Source organism: Narcine bancroftii, chromosome 5 (assembly GCF_036971445.1).
Source record: "Narcine bancroftii isolate sNarBan1 chromosome 5, sNarBan1.hap1, whole genome shotgun sequence".
NCBI classification, from domain to species: Eukaryota; Metazoa; Chordata; class Chondrichthyes; order Torpediniformes; family Narcinidae; genus Narcine; species Narcine bancroftii.
The window spans coordinates 36,558,823-36,581,906 of NC_091473.1; the positions used below are offsets into that span (position 1 = coordinate 36,558,823).

Below are 23,084 nucleotides of genomic sequence, written 5' to 3' on the forward strand. Positions count from 1 at the left end.
GTTATGGTAAAGTTGCACAAGACATTGGTGAGGCCAAATTTGGATTATAGTGTGCAGTTCTGGTTACCAAACTACAGGAAGGTATCAATAAGAGAGAGAAAGAGAGAAAGTGCAGAGAAGATTTATTATGATGTATCTCACTCTTCAGGAGATGAGTTACAGGGAAAGATTAAACAGATTAGGACTTTATTCCTTTGTGTATAGAAGAATGAGGGGAGATTTGATAGAAGTTTAGAAAATTATGAGGGTATAGACATAGTAAATGTGAGTAGGCTCTTTCCACTTAGATTAAGAGGGATAAAGACAAGAGGACATGGCTTTAGGGTGAAAGGGGAAATGTTTAGGGGGAACACCCAGGGGAACTTATTCACTCAGAGAGTGGTGGGAGTGTGGAACAAGCTCCCATCTGATGTGGTAAATGCGAGCTCACTCTGAAGTTTTAAGAATAAATTGGAAACATAAATGGATGCAAAAGGTCTGGACTTCTGTAATGATATTTTGGCACAGACTAGAAGGGCCAAATGGCCTGTTTTCTGTGCTGTCGTGTTCTATGATGTGATGGATGGAGTTGTGAATAGTGTAGAATAGCCATTCTCAACTTTTTTTTAAGCTGTGGCCCCCTTGGGACTCTGTTCAAAGTTTATGGGACCCCTTCCCTGTGAAGCAGTAAAGTTTTTTTTTAAATGTTCTTTTAATGACTACATAAAAACATAATAAAAGATTTATGGATTTCAGTCTGTAGCCCCCCCCCCCCCCCCCTTAAAAGTGCTGTGGCCCTTAGGGAGGTTGTCTGACCCTGTTGAGAATAGCTGGTGTTCAAGGTTATTGTAGATAACAACAGGATATAGACAGGATGCAGAGTTGGGGAGTGAAATGCCAGATGTAATTCAATCCAGATAAGTGTGAAGAGATGCACTTTGGAATGTTGAATTTGAAAGGGGAGTACTTTATGGTTAATGGCAGGATACTTAGCAGTGTGGAGGAACAAAGAGATGTTGGGGTCTGAGTCCATAGATCCCTCAAGGTTGCCGCACAAATTAATAAGGTAGTTAACAAAGCATCAGTGTGCAGGCCTTCAAGAGCCATGAGGTAATATTGCAGCTCTATAAAACTATAAAACTGCACTTGAGGTTGGTGCAATGGAAACATTTAATAAGACTCTTAGATTAGCACATGGTTGTAATTAAAAATAGAGGATTTGGGGTGTAAGGAAGGGAAGGGTTGATTGTTGTGGAGTAGGTTTACATTGGTCAGTAGAATATTGTACTGCAAAGGGCCTGCTTGTGTGGTGCTGTCATGTTCAACGTTCTATTGCACATGTACATTTGCCGACCTACACACTGCAGGTATTAGAGCAGGTGTAAATTGGACTGATAGGAACAGAAATAATTTATTTCCTGATTTACTTTCATATAGACGCTTTTGTTTTTCATAATACTGGGGTTTAGAAGAGAATTTGGTTGGAGTATGGTAGTTTTTCTATTACACAAACTACTGGCTGGGAGATGCAAAACGCACATGCTATGAATTGCAATGTGGCAAGTTGCTAGATACAATTTCCATTAAATATAGGATTTTCTAACGGGAAAACTTGGCAATAGTAAATCAGATTTGATCGAAAGTAAATGCACACAAGCATGAGGTTTGTAATGAAGGTGTTCACCATTGTACTTAGAAATGTACTTACCTTTTGGAAAGCTCAGCAAGACATAAAGTAACTAAGGGGAGAAAAAGAAGTTCATACCTCAGGGCAAAGATGTCATCTGTGGAGAGACTAAGTTCAAACTTGTGAATATTCCTTGCATGTTCTGAATTTTTTTTGGCAATTTTTTAGCATCATCATTTTTGTTTGCACTTTGATTGAAATTTCATTTGACTGCTGTATTGTCAAAATTGACTCAGCTCCTTCAAACAAGATAAGAAGTCAGCCAGCATCTACAATAATCAGATTTACTGTATGTCAGCTATTTACTTTCTATTGTGAGCTGTAAATATTATGATCCTAAAGATTTAGATTAAAATTGTAGCAGAATCTGCCATTAACTGCGTAGACAAGTTCAGCTCCAACTCTATCTTCAAATTTGCTGACGACACAGCTATTGTTGACTGAATAATAACTGGATATGATGAGTCAGAAAACAGGACGAAGAACGAGAATCTGGTTGGGTGATGCTGGAACAACCATCTTGTTCTCAACATCACCAAGACCAAGGAGCTTATTGTTGGCTGATTTTATTCCAGCAGCAATCAGGCTCTTGAACCTCCCCATGTTACACTAATCATAGACTGCTCTGACAGCACAAAAGAACTGTCTGCAATATTGCAAATTTTTTATGCATTCTAATTATTATAAATATTTGTTATCTGTGTGTCTTATGTATTTATTGTCTCTTTTGATTTAATTAAGTTATTTTATTTGTATAGATTTTCTTTACAATACCTGTTTGGCTACAGCAAGTAAGAATGTCAGTGGATATGTACATTGTACAATCTATGACAATAAAATCATTATTATCATTAAAAGCAAGGATGCAGGTTAACGGACATTAGTAGTGTATCCAAATTAGCTGCTTTAGGAGTTTGTCATGATTTCCTTATTTAATTCTCAGTTCAGGAAGGATTGGGCCTTTTAGTCATTATATTTGCTTAGAAATGGAATACAAATGATAAAGTAATATATTCTTATATTTTCAAAAAAAAAATGAACAAGAGACCAGGTAATCTCATTGCAATAAAAGGGATGTAATGATGCTGCTCCATAGAAATCCTAAGATTATAAAACAAATATAATATTTTTTGAGGAAAAAAATCCTCTACTAATGATAACTAACAAAATTGGCACCTGTTACTTGTTGAACCACACTAAGATCATCATTTTCCAGTTAATGCAATGCAAGTTTTAAAAATAGACAATAGGAGCTAGAGTACGCCATTCAGCCCACTGAGCCAGCACCGCCATTCATTTAGATCATGGCTGATCTTCCACTATCAGTACCCTGTCCCTGCCTTTTTCCCATAATCCTTAATTCCCCTGGTCCACAAGAATCTAATCTAACTCTCCTGAACTTATCCAGAGAACCTGCCTCTACCAACCTCTGCAGAAAAGCCTTCCATAGACCAACAACTCTCTGGGTATTTTTTTCCTCTCATCTTTGTCCTAAAGGGCCTTCCCTGTGTTCTTAAGCTATGGCCTCTTGTCCTTGTCTCCCCCAACATCGGGAACATGCAATCAGTTTCCATCATGTCCAATCCCTTAATAATCTTATATACCTCAATCATATCTCCCCTCATCCTTCCGACATATGCAACCCCAGTTTATCCAGTCTTTCGGCATACATAAATCCCGCCATCCCGGGAACTAACTTTGTGAATCTACGCTGCACTCCCTCAATAGCGAGAACGTCCTTCCTCAAATTAGGAGATCAGAACTGGAAGCAATACTCCAGGTGTGGACTCACTAGGGCCCTGGACAACTGCAGAAGGACATCTTTACTCCTATATCCTATTCCGCTTTTTATGAAGGCCAACATGCCATTTGCCTTTTTTCACAGCTTGTTAAACCTGTATGCTAGCTTTTAGTGACTGATGTACAAGTACACCTAGATCACATTGCACTTAACTTGACTTTATTTAAATAATGATCTGCCTTCCTGTTACTGCCACTAAAGTAGATAATCTCACATTTATCCACATTAAACTACATCTTCCATGCATCCGCCCACGCACCTAACCTGTCCATGCCCCCTTCATCTTCCTAACATCCTCCCCACACTTCAAATTGCTATCCAGTTTCATGTCATCTGCAAATTGGCAAATTTTATTTTTAATCTCCTTGTATATTAATATATATGATAAACAATTGAGGATCCAGGTCCGAGCCCTGCTTGTCACATCCTGCCATCCTGAAAGTGACCTGTTAACCCCAACTCTTTGTTTCCTGTTTGTCAACCAATTTTCTATCCATGTCAGTACTCTACCCCCAATGCCATCCTCTCCAATTTTGCTTCCTAATCTTCCATACAGAACCTTATCTAACGCCTTCTGAAAGTCCAAGTACATCACATCCACTGGGTCTCCATGTCCACCCTCCTTGTCACATCCTTGAAAAAATTCAGAAGATTAGTCAAGCATGATTTTCCCTTCAAAAATCCATGCTGACTTGTAATAATACTGTTATTTCTTTCTTAGTGTTCTGTTATTTCTTCTTTCATAATAGATTCTAATATCTTCCCCACCACTGACATAGGTTAACCGGTGTGTAATTGCCCATTCTCTCCCTCCCTTCTTGAAAAGCGGCACAACATTAGCCACCCTCCAATCCACAGGCACCTGTCCTGAATCTATAGAACATTGGAAAATGTCAACCAATGCATTTACAATCTTGAGAGCAACTTCCCTAAACACCTTGGGATGCAGTCCATCCAGGCCCTAGGGACTTTCAATTTACTCAAGACCACATGCTTCCGAATCTGGATTTCCATCAATTCCTCCAATACCATTGGAAATTCTATCAATTCCTTCGATACCACAGGAGCTCTACCCCCATCTGACTTTTACCTTTATCTTCCCTGGTGAAGACCGATCCAAAGTATCTGTTAAACTCTTTGGCCATTTCCTTGCTTCCCGTAATAATTTCACCTGTTTCTGTTTTTAGGAGCCCCAATTTGGACTTAACTAATTTTTTCTTCTTTACATAACCAAAGAAGCTTTTATTGTCCCCTTTAATTTTGCTTGCTAATTTACTTCATATCTCATTTTTTCCTCCTGTATAGCTTTCTTTGTTATGTTCTTTTGCTCTTTAAAGATTTCCCAATCCTCTAGCTTCCCACTCCTTTTTGCTATATTATACTTCCTCTCTTGACTTCCTATGTCAACCACGGATGCCCTTTGCTCACCTTAGAACCTTTCTTCCTCTTTGGAATGAACTGGTCCTGTACCTTCTGAAAAATGCCCAAAAATACCTGCCATTTTTGTCCACTGTTCTCACAGCTAGGGTATCCTTCCATTGTATTTTGGTGAGCTCCTCCCTCATGGCTGCATAATCTCCCTTTATTCAACTGTAATACTGATACTTGTGACTTTCTTTCCTTCTCCCTTTCAAATTGCAAATTAAAACTCACCATATTATGATCACTGTTACCAAATGGCTCCCCTACTTCAAGGTCCCTTATAAAATCCGCATCATTTCATAACATCAAATCCAGATTTGTCTTCCCCCTGGTGAGGTCCATCACGAGCTGCTCTAAGAATGTATCCTGGGGACATTCTATAAACTCACTTTTTTGCAGTCCCGCATCTCTGAAATCCCCCATTCTGACATGCCACTCTTAACTCCTGATTTATTCTGCCTCCTATATCCATGCTACAATTTGGTGACTTGCATTATGGTCCTCTTGCCCTTGCAATTCCTCAACTCAGTACAAACAGACTCTACTCCACCTGCTTTTATGTCACTCCTTTCAAGGAACTGAAAATCATTCTTCACCAACAAGGCCACCCCCACCCCCTCTACCCACCCATCTGTCTTTTTGAAAAGACGTATACACTGGAATATTAATTTCCCAATCCTGGCCCTCCTGCAGCCATGACTCCTTTATTTCTATAATATCATACCCTTCAATATGCAGTTGTGCTCATCCATTTTATTTCTTATACTCTCTGAGTTCATGTATAATACCTTTAATCTGTTATTCCCCATACCCCTCACCTTGTTACCTGATGCACTGGGACATACTCTCAGATCTCTTTCAGCTCCTTCTGCCCTTATAATTTCACTGCCCATCTGAACTTTTCTTATTTTGTCTTTCCTATCCATTTCCCTATCACTCAGGTTCCCATTCCACCCCCCCCCCTCCCCCGCCCCCGCCAAATTAGTTTAAACCATACCCAACAGTTCTATTAAACCTGCCCGCCAGGATATTGGCCCTTTTTTGGGTTCAGGTGTAACCTGCCCTTCATGTAGAGGTCATACCTCCCCCCAGAAGAGATCCCAATGGTTTAAGAATCTGAAACCCTGCCTTCTGCACCAGCCCCTCAGCCACACATTCATGCTTAAGAATTTTTGAAATTAGGTGTCCTAACATTTTCATTCCTAATATCCTCATGCAGTGTAAAATATCCTCATGAGACCAAAATATTGCTTTTTTTTTTGTTCTTTTATAGGGTATGAATGTATCCTATTTAATTCAGGCCATAACATCACAATACAAAGTAGGATTGGGCTTTTTATTTCCATTGTTAATTTGTAAATTTTATTGCAAGTTTTGTGAAAAGGAGGAGTTTAAAGATGATTTTGGAAAGCTTAAACATCCAAATATTTAATTTCTATTTTTTACACTAGTTTTCTTCAATAGTTGGAACTTGTGCTTTCAGCTAATTTCAATTTTCATTTTATTGCAGGAAGCAAACTCAACAAAGATCTACGGCACTATCTCAGTCAAAGATTTCAAAAAGGATCGGCGGATCACGAACTGCAGCAGATAATCCGGGACAATCTTTATCGACATGCTGTGCCTTGTATGTATCACAAGAAGCTGCATGAATTTTAACATGAATCACTTACTTAGAACTGTGATTTGTTTCATCCTGATATTTAGCTGCTACATTTTGTTTTAATTAGTGTTCCTCTATTCTCATAAATACTTATTATTAAATTAACCCGGAATTGAAAAAGTGAATACATGGGCATCATTAATAGCTGTGTTGAAGTAGGAGACAACTAGGTCTTTTGACATGTCACTTTTTAATGAGAGAATTGGACAATGGTATTGTTTTTTTGCTCTTGATACTTGCAATAAAGGTGACCCAGGAACATGATTTTTGCCTCTTTGAGATTGTTCTGATTTTAGCATAGAGTAGTGAGAACCTTTCCAGTTCAGTTCAGTTTTTATTTTATTTTATTGAGCTTTTATTAGCTAATTTTCAGCAATATCAATGTGACCCAGGCTATAACTATAGATTCAGCATACCATCGAAACACTTTCTCGTAGGCACTTTGAATGGGTGATTTGAAAAATGCTTGTGGGATGCATCCAAGTTCAAATAGAAAATATGTCCATATGTTTTGTTTTGCAACCAAGAGATCTGAGCACCATATTCAGTGATAGTAGCTGCCTATCTCAGTTACTCAAACCTTTTATCTTGCAAAATTGGAGAAAATAAATCAAATGACCTATGTCTTGTACGGCTAGTGTATTGACTTTGACATTGGCTTGCTTTCTAAGCAGCACATCCTGTAATTGCAAAAAAAAACTTTAATGTGTTCTTGAATGGGAATTTGTTATTATTTTAATTGACTGATCATCCATGTGCGACCTTGCTTATTTTACGAAGCAAAGAGGAGGAGAAATGTTTCCAAGCCTGTATTTCTCAGCCTCCTCCTTGCTAGTTGGCTTATGCTAATCATCTGTTGTGAATTTACAATGAACAAGGGACAACCTGACGAGGTGCTTAGTCAGCACATTTAACACACTTGCTCTTCAAGTTTGAATTCACAATTTAGTCAGTCTACGATCCAAAACTACACAGTATGCAGTGTTCTTAAAAAAAGAAGTTGCTGGTAAAAATGGTGATTATTTTATTATCATTTTCTAAAATTCTTTGAATTCTGGAAGGACTCTCATGCTTTCAAAGATAGCAATGCAGCAACGCTATTCAAGGGAGCTGGAGAGATAAAATGGGGAGTTGAAGGTGAATTAGCCTGGTGTCAGTCTAATTAGCCTGATGTCACTAAGTGTTAGATTTCATTACTAAGCAAGCAGTGAGATAAGGAAGTTAGAAAATATGAAATGGTTTGGCACAGTAAGGATGGTTTTATAACTGAAAAAAAGATTGCAAGATATTTTTTACATCTGGTACCGCACGGATGGCAGTCTCTTCAATCTGAGGCGCCTGCAAGCTCACACCAAGACACAAGAGAAACTTGTCCGTGAACTACTCTTTGCAGATGATGCCGCTTTAGTTGCCCATTCAGAGCCAGCTCTTCAGCGCTTGACGTCCTGCTTTGCGGAAACTGCCAAAATGTTTGGCCTGGAAGTCAGCCTGAAGAAAACTGAGGTCCTCCATCAGCCAGCTCCCCACCATGACTACCAGCCCCCCCACATCTCCATCGGGCACACAAAACTCAAAACGGTCAACCAGTTTACCTATCTCGGCTGCACCATTTCATCAGATGCAAGGATCGACAATGAGATAGACAACAGACTCGCCAAGGCAAATAGCGCCTTTGGAAGACTACACAAAAGAGTCTGGAAAAACAACCAACTGAAAAACCTCACAAAGATAAGCGTATACAGAGCCGTTGTCATACCCACACTCCTGTTCGGCTCCGAATCATGGGTCCTCTACCGGCACCACCTACGGCTCCTAGAACGCTTCCACCAGCGTTGTCTCCGCTCCATCCTCAACATCCATTGGAGCGCTCACACCCCTAACGTCGAGGTACTCGAGATGGCAGAGGTCGACAGCATCGAGTCCACGCTGCTGAAGATCCAGCTGCGCTGGATGGGTCACGTCTCCAGAATGGAGGACCATCGCCTTCCCAAGATCGTATTATATGGCGAGCTCTCCACTGGCCACCGTGACAGAGGTGCACCAAAGAAAAGGTACAAGGACTGCCTAAAGAAATCTCTTGGTGCCTGCCACATTGACCACCGCCAGTGGGCTGATAACGCCTCAAACCGTGCATCTTGGCGCCTCACAGTTTGGCGGGCAGCAGCCTCCTTTGAAGAAGACCGCAAAGCCCACCTCACTGACAAAAGGCAAAGGAGGAAAAACCCAACACCCAACCCCAACCAACCAATTTTCCCTTGCAACCGCTGCAATCGTGTCTGCCTGTCCCGCATCGGACTGGTCAGCCACAAACGAGCCTGCAGCTGACGTGGACTTTTTACCCCCTCCATAAATCTTCGTCCGCGAAGCCAAGCCAAAGAAGAAAAGACAATATTACTGTAATTGGATTTTAAAAAGACAAGAAGTTAAAACAAGATATTGGGAAAAATAAAGACAAATGACGTTAGGATAATATTTTAGTAAGAATTGATTAAAGAATGGAAAAATAGGAATAAATGGTACATTTTGAGGTTATCAAACTTTTGGCAATACATATGGATTTGATGATTAGGTGTTGCAAATTTTAAAATCATGTATGAATGGCTTGAATAAAAGAACAAAGTTGCTTCTCACAAAATTCGTACCAAATAACTGGAAAAGAAACAAAATCTCCAAGCGATTATGGACTGATTGCGAATGGTAAGAAGGTGCAGATGATGTACTGTAGAAGAAAATGTGAGGTTTTGCAGTTTAACAGGAATGTGGGAAATACTGAATATTATCTGTCTATTAGTGGGATTTTGGAGGTCCTTGTATCGAAAACACAGAAAATGACAACTTTTTCAAATAGATCATCATATGAATAACGACGCCTAGCAGGAAGTATTAATATATTTCTGTATTCTTTGGCAAATCATTTAGCCAGAAGGACCATCCTTGGGAAATAGGTAGGGAAAAGCGAAGAACAGTTCTTGGCCTTGGCTTTGTTTTCTGTGAATTAAATTTCAAATAAGTTTTAGGCATATTTTATGAAAGTTAGTTATTGTTTTGGTGTATTTATAAAGTAGAGCATGAGATATTTTATTTGTGCAGTTGACACCAAGCTGATGACCTGTTATTTGTGCAGAAAGTTCATCCTGAAAAATGCAAGGTAAGAGCTTGGTTTTGATAACAAGTCATGTTTATTTGTCATTCATATCATAACTATTGCAGTGAACAGTGTAAACAAGATAGCGTTTTTCCGGACCATGGAGCTGTTTTTTTACGTGGCTAAATTATATCAAAAACTTTTTTTATAAATAACATCACTTATAAATATCATGTTACATATGCTAGCCCTATGTCCCTGAAGTTCAAAAGTCTCATGGCTTGAGGGAAAAAACTGTTTTGCAATCTAGTCATGAAGGGCCCGCTTCGGAACCTCTTCCCGGATGGCAGGAGGGAGAGGAGAACGCGGGAGGCGTGTGTGGAGTCCTTCACAATGTTTATGGCTTTCTGCAAACAACGGCCATTTTAAATGTCTATCATGGCAGGGAGAGAGACCCCAATAATCCCCTCAGCATTCTTTACCATCCACTGTAAGGACTTGCATTTTGGGATGGTGCTTTTACCAAACCAGGCAGTGATGGTGTTGCTGTATCCACTGTAGAATGTAATGAGAGTGGAAGCTGGACTTTCTTCAAGCTCCGCAGGAAGTCAAGGCATTGTTGGGTCTTCTTGGCAATGGATCTGGTGTTGGGGAACCAGAAGAGATGTTCCGCGAGTTGCATGCCAAGGAATTTGGTGCTCTTGACTTCTTCAATGGTGGAGCCATTGATGGTCAGCGCAGTATAATCCCCCTGGGCTCTCCTGAAGCCAAACACCATCTCCTTTATTTTTTTGACATTCATGTGTAGGTTGTTGTCTCTGCACCTGTCTGTTAGTGTTTGCACCTCCTCTCTCTAAGCTGACTCATTGTTCTTGCTTTTGAGCCCCAGCATGGTCTTGTCATCAGCAAACTTGATGATGTGATTAGAACAGTATCTCGCTGCACAATCATGAGTCAGCAGGATAAAGAGCAGTGGGCTGAGCACGCAGACCTGGGAGGCCCCCAGGCTCAGTTGATGGGGTTGGACATGCTGTTTCCGAGCCGGACTGACTGAGGTTTTCCAATCGAGGATCCAGTTAGAGAGGAAGGTGTTTAGGCCCAGCAGGTTCAGCTTCCCAATCAAGTGCTGCGGTATGATTGTGTTGAATGCTGAGCTGAAGTCTATGAACAGCATTGAAACATACGAGTCTTTATTTTCCAGGTGGGTGAGGGCTAGGTGAAGCATGGTGGCGATGTCATAGTCTGTAGATTGCTTGGGACATTACACAAACTGCAGAGGATCCAATGAGGGGGGCAGCTGAGTCTTGATGAGCTCCATGACTAGCCTCTCAAAGCATTTCATGACGGTGGACGTGAGGGCAACAGGAAGGTAGCCATTGAGGCAGGTCATTGAGGACTTCTTCTGCACGGGTTGGATAGTGGCCACCTTGAAGCATGTTAGAACGATGGCACTGCTCAGGGAGGTGTTGAAGATGTCTGTGAGGATGTAAGCTAGTTGATCCGCACATCCTCTGAGCACCCTGCCAGTGATGTTATCTGGTCCCTCAGCCTTACGAGGGTTGACCTTGAGCAGCATCCTTCTCACTTCAGACCCTGTGAGACACAGAGCCTGTTCGTATGGGGGAGGTGTGGACTTGCTCACCACCATGCCATTTTTCACCTTGAATCACATGTCAGTCATTCAAAGCGTCTGGGAGGGAGGCATCCGCGGCACTGGCACCTGGTTTGGTTTTTGTGGTTGGTGATGGCATGGATGCCCTCCCACATATGTCGTGTATCACCGCTGTCCCAGAAGTGACTCTTTGCCTCTCTGATGGCCTTGGACAGCTTGACTCTTGCGTTGGCCAAGACTGCTTTGTCGCCTGCTCTGAAGGCAGAGTCACGGTTCTTCAACAGCACATGCACCTTTTCAGTCATCCGTGGTTGGGGAAAGTAGTGATAGTCTTGGGTACGGTGATGCCATCTGTGCACATGCTAATATTGCTAATCACTGATGCCATGTACTCCCCTAACTCGATGTGATCCCTGTCCAATGCTACCTCCTTTAAATATATGGCAGTCAGTGCTCTTAAAGGAGTCCTGATGGACAGAGATGGCTCCTGCCAGCCAGGTCTTTACCTGCTTCGTGTCTGGTCTGGAGCATCTGATGAGCAGTCTGTATGCTGGGATTAGCATTACAGAGATGTGGTCTGAGTCGAATAAGGGAATTATTTGAATTCAGAGCTACCAACGGTAGAGGACTTCAACATTGAATAATATCAATTTGGATCAGTTTGCCACAGTTAACAAGGTCTGATATTTCAACCTATGATTGAAGATATGGTACATTGCTGGAAATTCCATTTTTTTCAGTTGAGATGTTAAAATAAGTCTTGTCATTTTTTGCAGATATAAAAGGTCCCTTGATATTATTGTGAGAAGAACAGAGATTTCCCGCTGTCCTGTCTAATATACACTGTTCAGCCAATGCAAAATAGAACAGATTAACTGATTAATTATTCACTTAGAGTTTGACTGCCACAAGTCTCTAGCATTAAACAGGGGCAGAATTTTGAACATCACTTATTTGTTTCATGTAGTTTACATTATCCTTCAATATGCAATGGCTTGAGAATTCAAAATTGATCTTTCCATCACTTGCTCACATAGATAGGAACTGTTTAGTGACTCAAGTGATTGATAGCCAAGGGTAAATAAATTCCAATGGGACAAATCTTGCTGGCCAAAGTTAGGAAATTAGCCTTCTGTGAATTAAATTTCAGTTGGCATCAGCCTTCCGATACATGCAATAGAGTGTGAGACTAGTGAGGCACGCGCTAGTCTGCAATGGATGTGAGGTGGCTACAGCTTTAGGAAGGGATGGTGAATTTAGAAGGAGAGATTCAAAACAAGATATTAATCAATCAAATTTAAGATTCAAAACAAGATATTAATCAATCAAATTTCCAACAGGGGTTAGCAGGCAGGGTGGAATGAAGAAATGTGTGCAATGTACTTGAGGTGCAATAGGGTGTGGGGCAGGAGAGTTTGGGATGTGGTTTAGTATACAGAGGATAGAAGATGGGGAATGTGCCAAGGACCTTATCGAAATAGCCATGTCTTGAGGTAGCAGACACGCTCGTTGACTATTTCAGCCATTCTTACGACAAGTAGAAAACATATTTAAATAATGAAGCCAAATTAAATTATGGGAAGAAAACTGTGGAGCAAAACATCAACGATTGAAAGGTCATATCAAGATATATTAGTATACTTTATTGCAGTGAACAACATGTGAAAGCAGGAACCTAAATGAAAATAAAAGGTTTATATTTACGTGAGATCATTCAACGTGGAGGCATTAAAATCTGTTCTAATTTTATGATCATCTGGTCTTTAAGGGAACAAAATGTTCAAATCAAATGGGGTTTGTAGGTGAATTGGTTTATTTGGGTAACTCGCAGAAGTATGTTCAATGTGGAGTATGATTGAAAGAGTGTTGAGAAAATTTACAAAGATGAGCTTGGACTTCAAGAGCGAAGCTTTAGGGAATGGTAGAATAGGTTTGGGTCTTTGTTCCATGGAGCTTCAGAAAATAAGGGGAGATTTGAAAGTGTATATAAAATTTTGAGGGGTATACCCCCCTCCCACATTTCCATTCAGTCACCTGCCTGATTTTCACCACTCCTAAAGAAGGGCCTGAATATCGAATGGCTTTTACTTTCGATGGTTGCTGCATGGCCTACTGGATTTCTCCAGCATTTTTGTGTACTACATTAGATTCCAGGATCTGCAGATTAAATTTGTTGTCCTCCTTACAACTTCTATATTTATCTCAGTGGTTGGGGAGGAATAGCAAATAGGAGAAGTCAAATAACATTTAAAAAAGGTTTAATGATGCAAATCTATAGCAGGTTCCGGTGCAGATCCAGCACAAAGTAAATTAATGCTGTCCGACTACAGTGTATTTTCAGTATTTTCTGTTTCCAGTTCAAGTTTCCAGCACATAGATTTTTTTTTGGGAGGGGGGTGTTCAGGAGACAACTTAAACATTTAACTCTCAAAAGAGAGGAGAGAAAGAAACTGAAAACTGAGGAAATGAGAAAGGCTGGTTAGCTGAAATTGTGGAATTCCTGAGCGTTACATTGAACCAAGTTAGAAGATAAGATGCTGATCCTGGAGTCTACATTGTGTTTCATTGGGTCAGTGGAGTATAGTTTCTGAAGTCCAAGTAACATTCTAGTAAATCTTCTCTGCACTCTTTCTATCTTATTGATATCTTTTCTATAGTTAAGTGACCAAAACTGCACACAATACTCCAGATTTGGTCTCAGCGATGTCTTGAACAACTTTAACATAACATCCCAAATCCAAAACTCAATAATTTGATTTATGAAGCCCAATATGCCAAAAGCACTTTACAACCCTATCTATCTGTAGCACCACTTTCAGGGAATGATGTATCTGTATTCCCAGATCTCTCTGTTCTTTCACATTCCTTGGTGCCCTACCATTTACTGTGTATGTCCTTTCTTGGTTCGTCCTTCAAAAATGCAACACTTCACACTTGTCTGGATTAAATTCTAACAACCATTTTTCATCCCATTTTATCCAGCTGGTCCAAATCCCTCTGCAAGCTTTGAAAACACCTCTAACTCTCCACATTGTCTCCAATCTTTGTGTCATCTGCAAATTTCCCGATCTAGTTTACCATATTATCATCCAGATCATTTGATATAGATGACAAACAACAATGATCCCAGCACTGATCCCTGAGGCACACCTCTAATCACAGGCCTCCAGTCTGAGAAGTAATCATCCAATACTACTCTGGCGCCTCCCACATAGCCAATGTTAAATCTAGTTTACTACCTCATTGTGAATACTAAACATGTGAACCTGCCTAACTAACCATCCATGTGCAACCTTGTCAAAGGCATTACTAAAATCTATAACCTTTCCTTCTTCAATTTTTCTGGTAATCTCCTTGAAAAACTCTTTAAACACAACTTATCATGCACAAAGCCATGTTGACAATCCCTAATCAATCACTGGGTTTCCAAATACTTGTTCTCTTAGAATAGACCTACTACTGATCTTAGGCTCATCAGCCTACAAAATCCAAGGTTACTTTTGGAGCCCTTTTTAAACAATGGGGGGGGAAAAAAAAACATGAGCTACCTTCCAATCCTCTGGAATAACATCCATGGCTAAGGACATATTAAATATTTCTGCCAGAGCTTCAGTAATTTCAACACTAGCCACCCTCAAGGTCTGAGGAAATATCATGTCTGGCCCTGAGGATTTATCCACCTTAATTTGCTTTAAGCATCTCCTCCTCTTTAATCTGTACAGGTTCCTTGACCTCTCTGCTTGTTTTCCTTATTTTCCACAACTCTGTGCCAGTTTCCTGAGTAAATACTGATGCAAAAAAAAGATTAAGATCTCCACCATCTCTTTTGGCTCCATACAAAGCCGACCTTGTATTATGCTGCTGTGTGCTCTCTCACTCTCTCTCTCTCTCTTTCTCTCTATCTATTTGCTCCTCCAATACTCAACTGAAGATTGGGCAGTCTATAATACAATCCCTTGAGTTTGGCCATACCTTTCCCACTCCTCAGCTCCACCCATGTAGCCTCAGTAGCCTGAGCATAGCTGTGATATTTTCCCTGATAAACAATCCCATTCCTCCCCTACTCTATCACAGCTGCAACTACGGTAGCCCGGAACATTGAGCTGCTTGTCCTGCCCCACCTGCCACCAAGTTTCACTAACGGTCACAGTGTCATTTTTCCAAGTGCCAATCCACTCTAAGCTCATCTGCCTTTTCTGCAATACTGCTTGCGTTGAAATAGATGCACCTGAAAACATTTCCACCACGTACATCCCTTTGACTTCTGATGTTACATGCAATCTTCATTTCATCTTTTTCAACTTCTTCTCCCCTGTCTGCTCTGGCAATCTGGTTTCTTTCCCCCTGCAAATCTAGTTTAAACTCCTCCAGAGCCTCAATAGCAAACCTTCCTGCAAGGATATTAGTCCCCCTCTAGTTTAGATGCAAACCATCCTGTCAGATCAGGTCCCACCTTCCTTGGAAGAAGCCCAATGATCCAGAAGCCTGAAGCCTTCCTTCCTGCACCATCTCTTTAGTCATGTATTAAGCTGCAACATTCTCCTATTTCTAACCTCATTAGCACGTGCTATGGGTAGCAATCCTGAGATCACAACCCTGGAGGTCCTGTCCTTAAAATTAGCGTGTTTCTTCCTGAACTTCCTTTGCAGTACCTCCTCACCCTTCATACCCATATCATTGGTCCCGACATGGACCACAACATCTGACTGCTCACCATCCATCCAAAGAATGTGTGAACTCAATCCCTTCTACATGATCCCTTATCTGTCCCCCTAACTATGGAATCCCCTATCACTACAGCTCACCACTTCTCCTATCTTCCCTTCTCAGCCACAAGATCAAACTCCATCCCAGACACCTAATCGCTGTAGCTTTGTGCCTGGTAAGACATTCCCCCCCCACCACCACCAAAATTGTATACTTTTTATTGAGGGGAATGGCAATAGGGATGCTGTGCACTGACTGCCTGTTCCCTTTCCCTCCCTAACTGTCACCCAGCTACCCTCCTCCTGCCTCCTTGGTGTTATAACATCCCTGTAACTCCTGTCTATCTCCTCCTCAGGCTCCCCAATGATCCAGAGTTCAAACCCCAGCTCAAAATCCACAACTTGGTTTGTCAGGAGCTGCTATTGGATGCACTTCTCATGGATGAAGTTGTCAGGGATACTGCTGGTTTCCCTGACTACCCACGTTCTGCAAGAGGAGCATTCCCCTGCCCTGGCTGCCATTTCCACTGCTTAATATTCTTGGAAACAAAAATATACAAGATAAATAAAACTTTCCCTTACCTGTGCCTGCCTGTTGTTCTTTTAATTGGGTGGCCCTTACTTCAACTCCTACACCACCACCTCAGCCTCTTGAGTCAAAGCCTCTTTTTTTTTTCTTTTTTTTAAATTTTTTTATTTTTCACACCATAAATCGCATTAGTCATGATACACACTTTTTCTTTTTCACACATATACAGTGACTTTTTCTCCCCCACCCTCCCTCCTACCAAGCCACCCCCCCACCCCCCCCCCTCCATTTTAAGTATACAATCTAGGTTACATTAAACCAGTCAGACAATGTTGTCATTCAACAAAAATACACCAGAAATTCTACTGAGTCCATTCTTTTCTTTCCTTCTCCTTCCATCAACTTGGGTAATGTTTGTCCCCGGTAGGTTTTCGCTATTGTATTTAATGTAAGGCTCCCATATTTGTTCGAATATTTCAATATTATTTCTTAAACTATATGTTATTTTTTCTAATGGAATACATTTATTCATTTCTATATACCATTGTTGTATTTTCAAATTATCTTCCAATTTCCAGGTTGACATAATACATTTTTTTGCTACGGCTAGAGCTATCTTAGCAAATCTTTTTTGTGCATCCTCCAAATCAATTCCAAATTCTTTGTTTTTTATGTTACTTAGGAGAAAGATCTCTGGATTCTTTGGTATATTGTTTTCTGTTATTTTATTTAATATCTGATTGAGATCTTCCCAAAATTTTTCTACTCTCTCACATGTCCAGATTGCATGAATTGTTGTTCCCATTTCTTTTTTACATCGAAAACATCTATCAGATACTGTTGGGTCCCATTTATTTAACTTTTGAGGTGTAATGTATAGTCTGTGTAACCAATTATATTGTATCATACGTAGCCTCGTATTTATTGTATTTCTCATCGTTCCAGAACATAATTTCTCCCATGTTTCCTTTTTTATCTTTATATTTAAATCTTGTTCCCATTTTTGTTTAGTTTTACCATTTGTTTCCTCATTCTCCTTTTCTTGCAGTTTAATATACATATTTGTTATAAATCTTTTGATTAACATTGTATCTGTAATCACATATTCAAGGTTACTTCCATCTGGCAAACTCAAATTGCTTCCTAATTTATCCTTCAAGTAGGATCTCAGTTGGTAATATGCCAGCGCTGTATCTCCAGTTATATTGTACTTATCTCTCATTTGTTCAAAGGATAAGAATCTACTTCCTGAAAAACAATTTTCTATTCTTTTAATCCCTTTTTTTTCCCATTCTCTAAAGGAAAGGTTATCTATTGTAAAAGGGAGTAGCTTATTTTGCATCAATATTAGTTTTGGTAATTGATAATTTGTTTTATTTCTTTCTACATGAATCTTCTTCCAAATATTGAGGAGATGATGTAATACTGGAGAAGTTCTATGTTGTACCAATTTTTCATCCCATTTATATAATATATGTTCAGGTATCTTTTCCCCTATTTTATCTAATTCTAATCTTTTCCAGTCTGGTTTTTCCCTTGTTTGATAAAAATCTGATAGGTATCTTAATTGTGCGGCTCTATAATAATTTTTAAAGTTTGGCAATTGTAAGCCTCCTTGTTTATACCATTCTGTTAATTTATCTAGTGCTATCCTCGGTTTCCCCCCTCTCCATAAAAATTTCCTTATTATTTTCTTTAACTCTTTGAAGAATTTTTCTGTCAGTTGTATTGGCAATGCCTGAAATAAGTATAATATCCTTGGAAAAATGTTCATCTTAATACAGTTTATCCTTCCTATTAGTGTTAGTGGTAGCTCTTTCCAATGCTCTAAATCGTCCTGTAATATTTTCATTAGTGGATAATAATTGAGTTTATATAATTGGCCTAGATTTTTGTTTATTTGTACACCTAGGTATCTTATTGCCTGCATTTGCCATCTAAATGGAGATTCCTTCTTAAATTTTGAGAAATCCGCATTATTCATAGGCATTGCTTCACTTTTATTTACGTTTATCTTGTAACCCGACACTTCTCCATATTCCTTCAATTTCTTATATAATTCTTTTATTGATAGTTCTGGTTCTGTTAAGTACACTATAACATCATCCGCAAATAGACTGATTTTATATTCCTTGTCTTTTATTTTTATTCCTTTTATATTATTATCTATTCTTATCAATTCTGCTAGTGGTTCTATAGCTAACGCAAACAATAAAGGTAATAGTGGGCATCCCTGCCGCGTTGACCTGCTTAAGTTAAATTGCTTTGATACATGTCCATTTACTGTCACTTTCGCTAACGGTCCCTTATATAATGCTTTAATCCAATTAATATACTTCTCCGGTAAACTGAATTTTTGCAATACTTTGAACAAATAATTCCATTCTACTCTGTCGAAATATTTCCTTCTACTGCATGAATTAAGTTAATAAATTTACAAATATTGTCTGTTGTGCATCTTTTTTTGATAAATCCAGTTTGGTCTAAATTTACCATTTTCGGTACCTGTTCTTCTAATCTGTTTGCTAATAGTTTAGCTATTATCTTATAATCTGTGTTTAGCAAAGATATTGGTCTATATGACGCTGGTGAGAGTGGATCTTTCCCTTGTTTTAGTATTACTGTAATTATTGCTGTTTTACATGAATCTGGTAAGCTTTGTGTTTCATCAATCTGGTTGATTACATCCAGGAGGGGCGGAATTAATAAGTCTTTAAATGTTTTGTAGAATTCTATTGGAAATCCATCCTCTCCTGGTGTCTTATTATTTGGTAATTTTTTTATTATCTCTTGTATTTCTACTGTTCCAAATGGTTCTGTTAATTTATTTTGTTCCTCTATTTGTAGTTTTGGTAGTTCAATTTTAGTCAAAAATTTATCTATTTTCCCTTCTTTCCCTTCATTTTCAGTTCGGTATAATTGTTCATAGAATTCTCTAAAGTTTTCCTTAATTTCTTTTGGATTATATGTAATTTGTTTGTCTTTTTTCCTTGATGCCAATACCATTTTCTTAGCTTGTTCTGTCTTAAGCTGCCATGCTAGGATTTTGTGCGTTTTTTCACCCAGTTCATAATATTTCTGTTTTGTCTTCATTATATTCTTCTCTACCTTATATGTTTGTAATGTTTCATATTTTATTTTTTTTATCCGCCAATTCTCTTCTTTTAGTTGTATCTTCCTTCATTGCTAATTTTTTTTCTATATTTACTATTTCCCTTTCCAACTGCTCTGTTTCCTGATTATAGTCCTTCTTCATCTTGGTTACATAACTTATTATTTGAGTCAAAGCCTCTTGAGCCAAAGATGTGTTTTATATGTTACATCTTTCTTCATTCTGAATATATTTAAAGCTTTTGTGGCAGTGCACATTCTTGCAGCGGCGAACTGGCCCATCTTGTTACGCGCGATTGGTAGGCGGCGCGGCAAGGATGGCATTGCGGGACCATCTCATCTGGTCCAGGCCAGAAGGTCACATACACGCTTGCGTCATCGGGACACAAGCATCGGGACATTGGGTGCGGAATGAGACAAGGCTTAAAGGCTGCAGCGTGAGATTCAAATGAAGTCAGTTGTGATACTGGAGCTCACAGCCTGTTGGCTCCGTCTTTTTGCTGTGCTTGCTCTCACACATGCTACAATTTCTTCATTTTCCACTCTCCAGCAGTCCACCCAGGGTTGCATTCCCTTTGTTCAACTTTTCTACCTTCTAATAACTTAAGTTCACTAGAGTAATTGCCCTTCACCACTGGGTCCCATTGCTGATCACCTTCTATCTGGGCTTCTTCTCCCTTGGTTCTCTTTTCCAATCACTTCCCCATCCTTCATGATCTGCTTCTGATTCCCCCCTTTAACATTTTAAATTATTTCCCTTAAAATATTTCTAATAACAGTAGAATCTTCTTGACATGTAGAGTGATGCAGTATAGAAACATGCTTCAGTCCACAGGTCCATGCCTAAACGCAATCCATTGATCAACACTTGGTGCTAGTCTGTTACCATGTTTCAGTGTTTTTTTGGGGGGGGATAATTGGACTTGGGTGATGAATAGCTTTGATTTATATTTGTGCTCATATTAAATCTTTTTGGTGCCAAAGGGAAAAGAACAAAACAGGAATTTTAATGAAAATAATGTAACTGATACAATTTTTTTCTTTTCATACTTTTTATATTTATAAAATTTGGAAGCATGTTTGAGTCAACACAAGGTGTGCAAGATAACTGATATGTTCAGTATAGTTGAGATTTGTAATTCAGTTCCCACTCTCTGTTAGGCTGCTTGGTGGAGGTAAAGATTGGCAGCAAGAAAATATAGCTATCAGAGTCTTTCCAAATTGCTTTCCATGCCTCCTATGGCTCTACATGCCTCACACTGCTCTACACGCCTCACACTGCTCTACACGTTGTCTTCTGGCTCATTGCAAATTAATTTTGGCAGCGACCAAACTGTAAAGTAATTTTCCTCTACTTTGACTTGGTGATTTGAGATTTGCACCAGATCCCTGAAGACAGAAGTGCAAATGTAAAATGTTATTTGTTCGTAATTCTGTATAATATACTCTTGGCTTTTGCTTGATCCACAAATTTGCATGTTTTGTTTGCAGTCATGCCCTTTTGGATTCCAGAGCAACGAGTCAATTTAAGTTCCAACAACTCTTTAAAAATTCTAATCTTGGTCACACCATCTTAATAATCCAATTCCATGGAATGCAAGTGCACGTCTTCTCTGGAAATCTTAGAACAAGCAACTGCACCTCTGGAGGTGCATATTGGCACAAATAGTAAGCTGCTACCAGCCAGTTCCAGCAACACAAGTTCACTCCTGGTTTCCAGCACGTCAGTGTGGTTTTAATTTTCAATTTAGTGTAGACATACAGCAAGGTAACATGACCCCAAATACCCCAAACCCCTGGACATTCTGAAGGATGGGAGGAAACTGGAGCAGACATGGTGAGAACTTACATACTCCTTCAAGACAGCGTTTGTTTTGAACCCCAGTTGCTGGCGCTATTGTCGTGGTGTGCTAACCACTATGTCAACCATGCTGCTCTGCGATACTAACTTGGGAGCTCTGATTTCCTCCCACAATTTAAAGACACGCTGGTTGGCTCCTGTAATTACTTATTGCGTATGGTTCAAGTGGTCGATACGGGTGGAGTTGAATAAGTTTGATGTAAATGGCCAGTTTGCATTCAGTGAGCTAAAGGACTTGTTTCTGTGGTATGTGACTCAAGGCAACAAGGACATATGAAAATGTTGACAATTTCTTCGGTTATGAAGTTATGAAGACATCGTTTACTGATGGAACAGTCTTGGGATTAAGGAGATTTAATTGTATTTAAAAATAATTGTGCTAATGAGTTTGGTGTCCACGCAGTGAGTATAGATCTCCTGTTGTCATTTGTGTTCAAAGATGAGAACCCATGTGGCAGCAGGATCTGGCATGAATGCAATTTGGAAGAAAAAAGCTTAGCCTCTTAAAATGCTGAATAAGCCTTTCCCCAAGACTTGAATACAAACATCCGTACATATTTCTGACACTGACAAATATTCAATATCATTCAGTGGAAAAAAGAAAGGTTGTTAAACATTGTCAAAAATTTAAAAAAACAGTTAAAGAGCATCCAAAAATCAACTAAACATGCTTGTTAATTTAAACTTATTTCACAGCTGGCTTCTCCATTCAAATGAATGGAAGCACTGTCTACCCCAGTACAGGATGTTCATTCAGAAATATAAGTGAGCTCCACAACTCGTGTGCACACACTGGCCAGCGTTAGAAGTTCACTGCTGGAGCACATTATTAAAAACGACTGCAAAGAGCCACCAGCGACTTCACAACTTCAGTATTGGTGCAGAAATTTCAAGGTAGTTGTCAGTTAAGCGGGGAATAATTGCTGGTTGCATGGGTGCTCCCTGATATTTCATCTGAAAGACCAGGCCATTACAGTTTTGATTTCCTCTTAGTAAGCCCTGGAGGCAAACCACATGGGGGCACTGCTTTAAGGCGACAGGGAAGAACAGTCTTGTATTCTCTCAGTTGGCTTCTCGAAGTTTCAGTGAATATATCAAGGAGAACATTGCAAGGTGCATTTGCAAAAAAAAAAAGTCTTTCTGTATATAATGACAGATTATATCCTAAGATTATGCAGTTCTGGAACTATAAATGATGATTATCTGTTTTATTACTCAGGATGATTATTTTACAAATTCAAAACTTTGAGCTTTTTGGGCAAGTTATAATCTAAATCAGGGGTGGCCAACCTTTTAAGTTTTAACTTTAGATATACAGCACGGTAACAGGCCATTTTGGCCTACGGGTCTGTGCCACCCATGTCTAAATTAAAAATTAAAAGATTGGCCAACCTTGATTTAAATTGTTTACTCTTTTTGTGAATTGTCAGTGGTATTTAAGAGAGTACATATTAACCGCAATAATATTATCAAACTAAAAAAGAGGGTATTGCAACATTTTTATTCAAATCTAAATATGGATATTATGCTGAAACAACAATCATGAATATTTTGGAAATGAGAATAATGAAAAATGATAAAATATATCAAATATATTATTTTATAAAGTTGTAAACCTATTCACAGAG

At 39.4% G+C, this 23,084-nt stretch overlaps 1 protein-coding gene across 7 annotated transcripts in view; it reads left to right on the forward strand.

Annotated features, from left to right (window-relative positions):
* Positions 1-23,084, forward strand: part of magi1b (membrane associated guanylate kinase, WW and PDZ domain containing 1b) — a 444,703-nt gene that overhangs the window by 256,120 nt on the left and 165,499 nt on the right. For 6 of the 7 annotated variants that reach the window (XR_011357460.1, XM_069937122.1, XM_069937124.1 and 3 more), the window contains exon 2: positions 6,400-6,516. The exons of the other annotated variant lie outside the window; for it this stretch is intronic. Coding sequence is in view for 5 of the 6 variants with exons in the window: in XM_069937122.1 (XP_069793223.1) it covers positions 6,400-6,516 (117 nt within the window). In the remaining variant the exon portion in view is untranslated. The remainder of the gene's footprint in view (positions 1-6,399; positions 6,517-23,084) is intronic. 7 annotated transcript variants of the gene reach the window in all.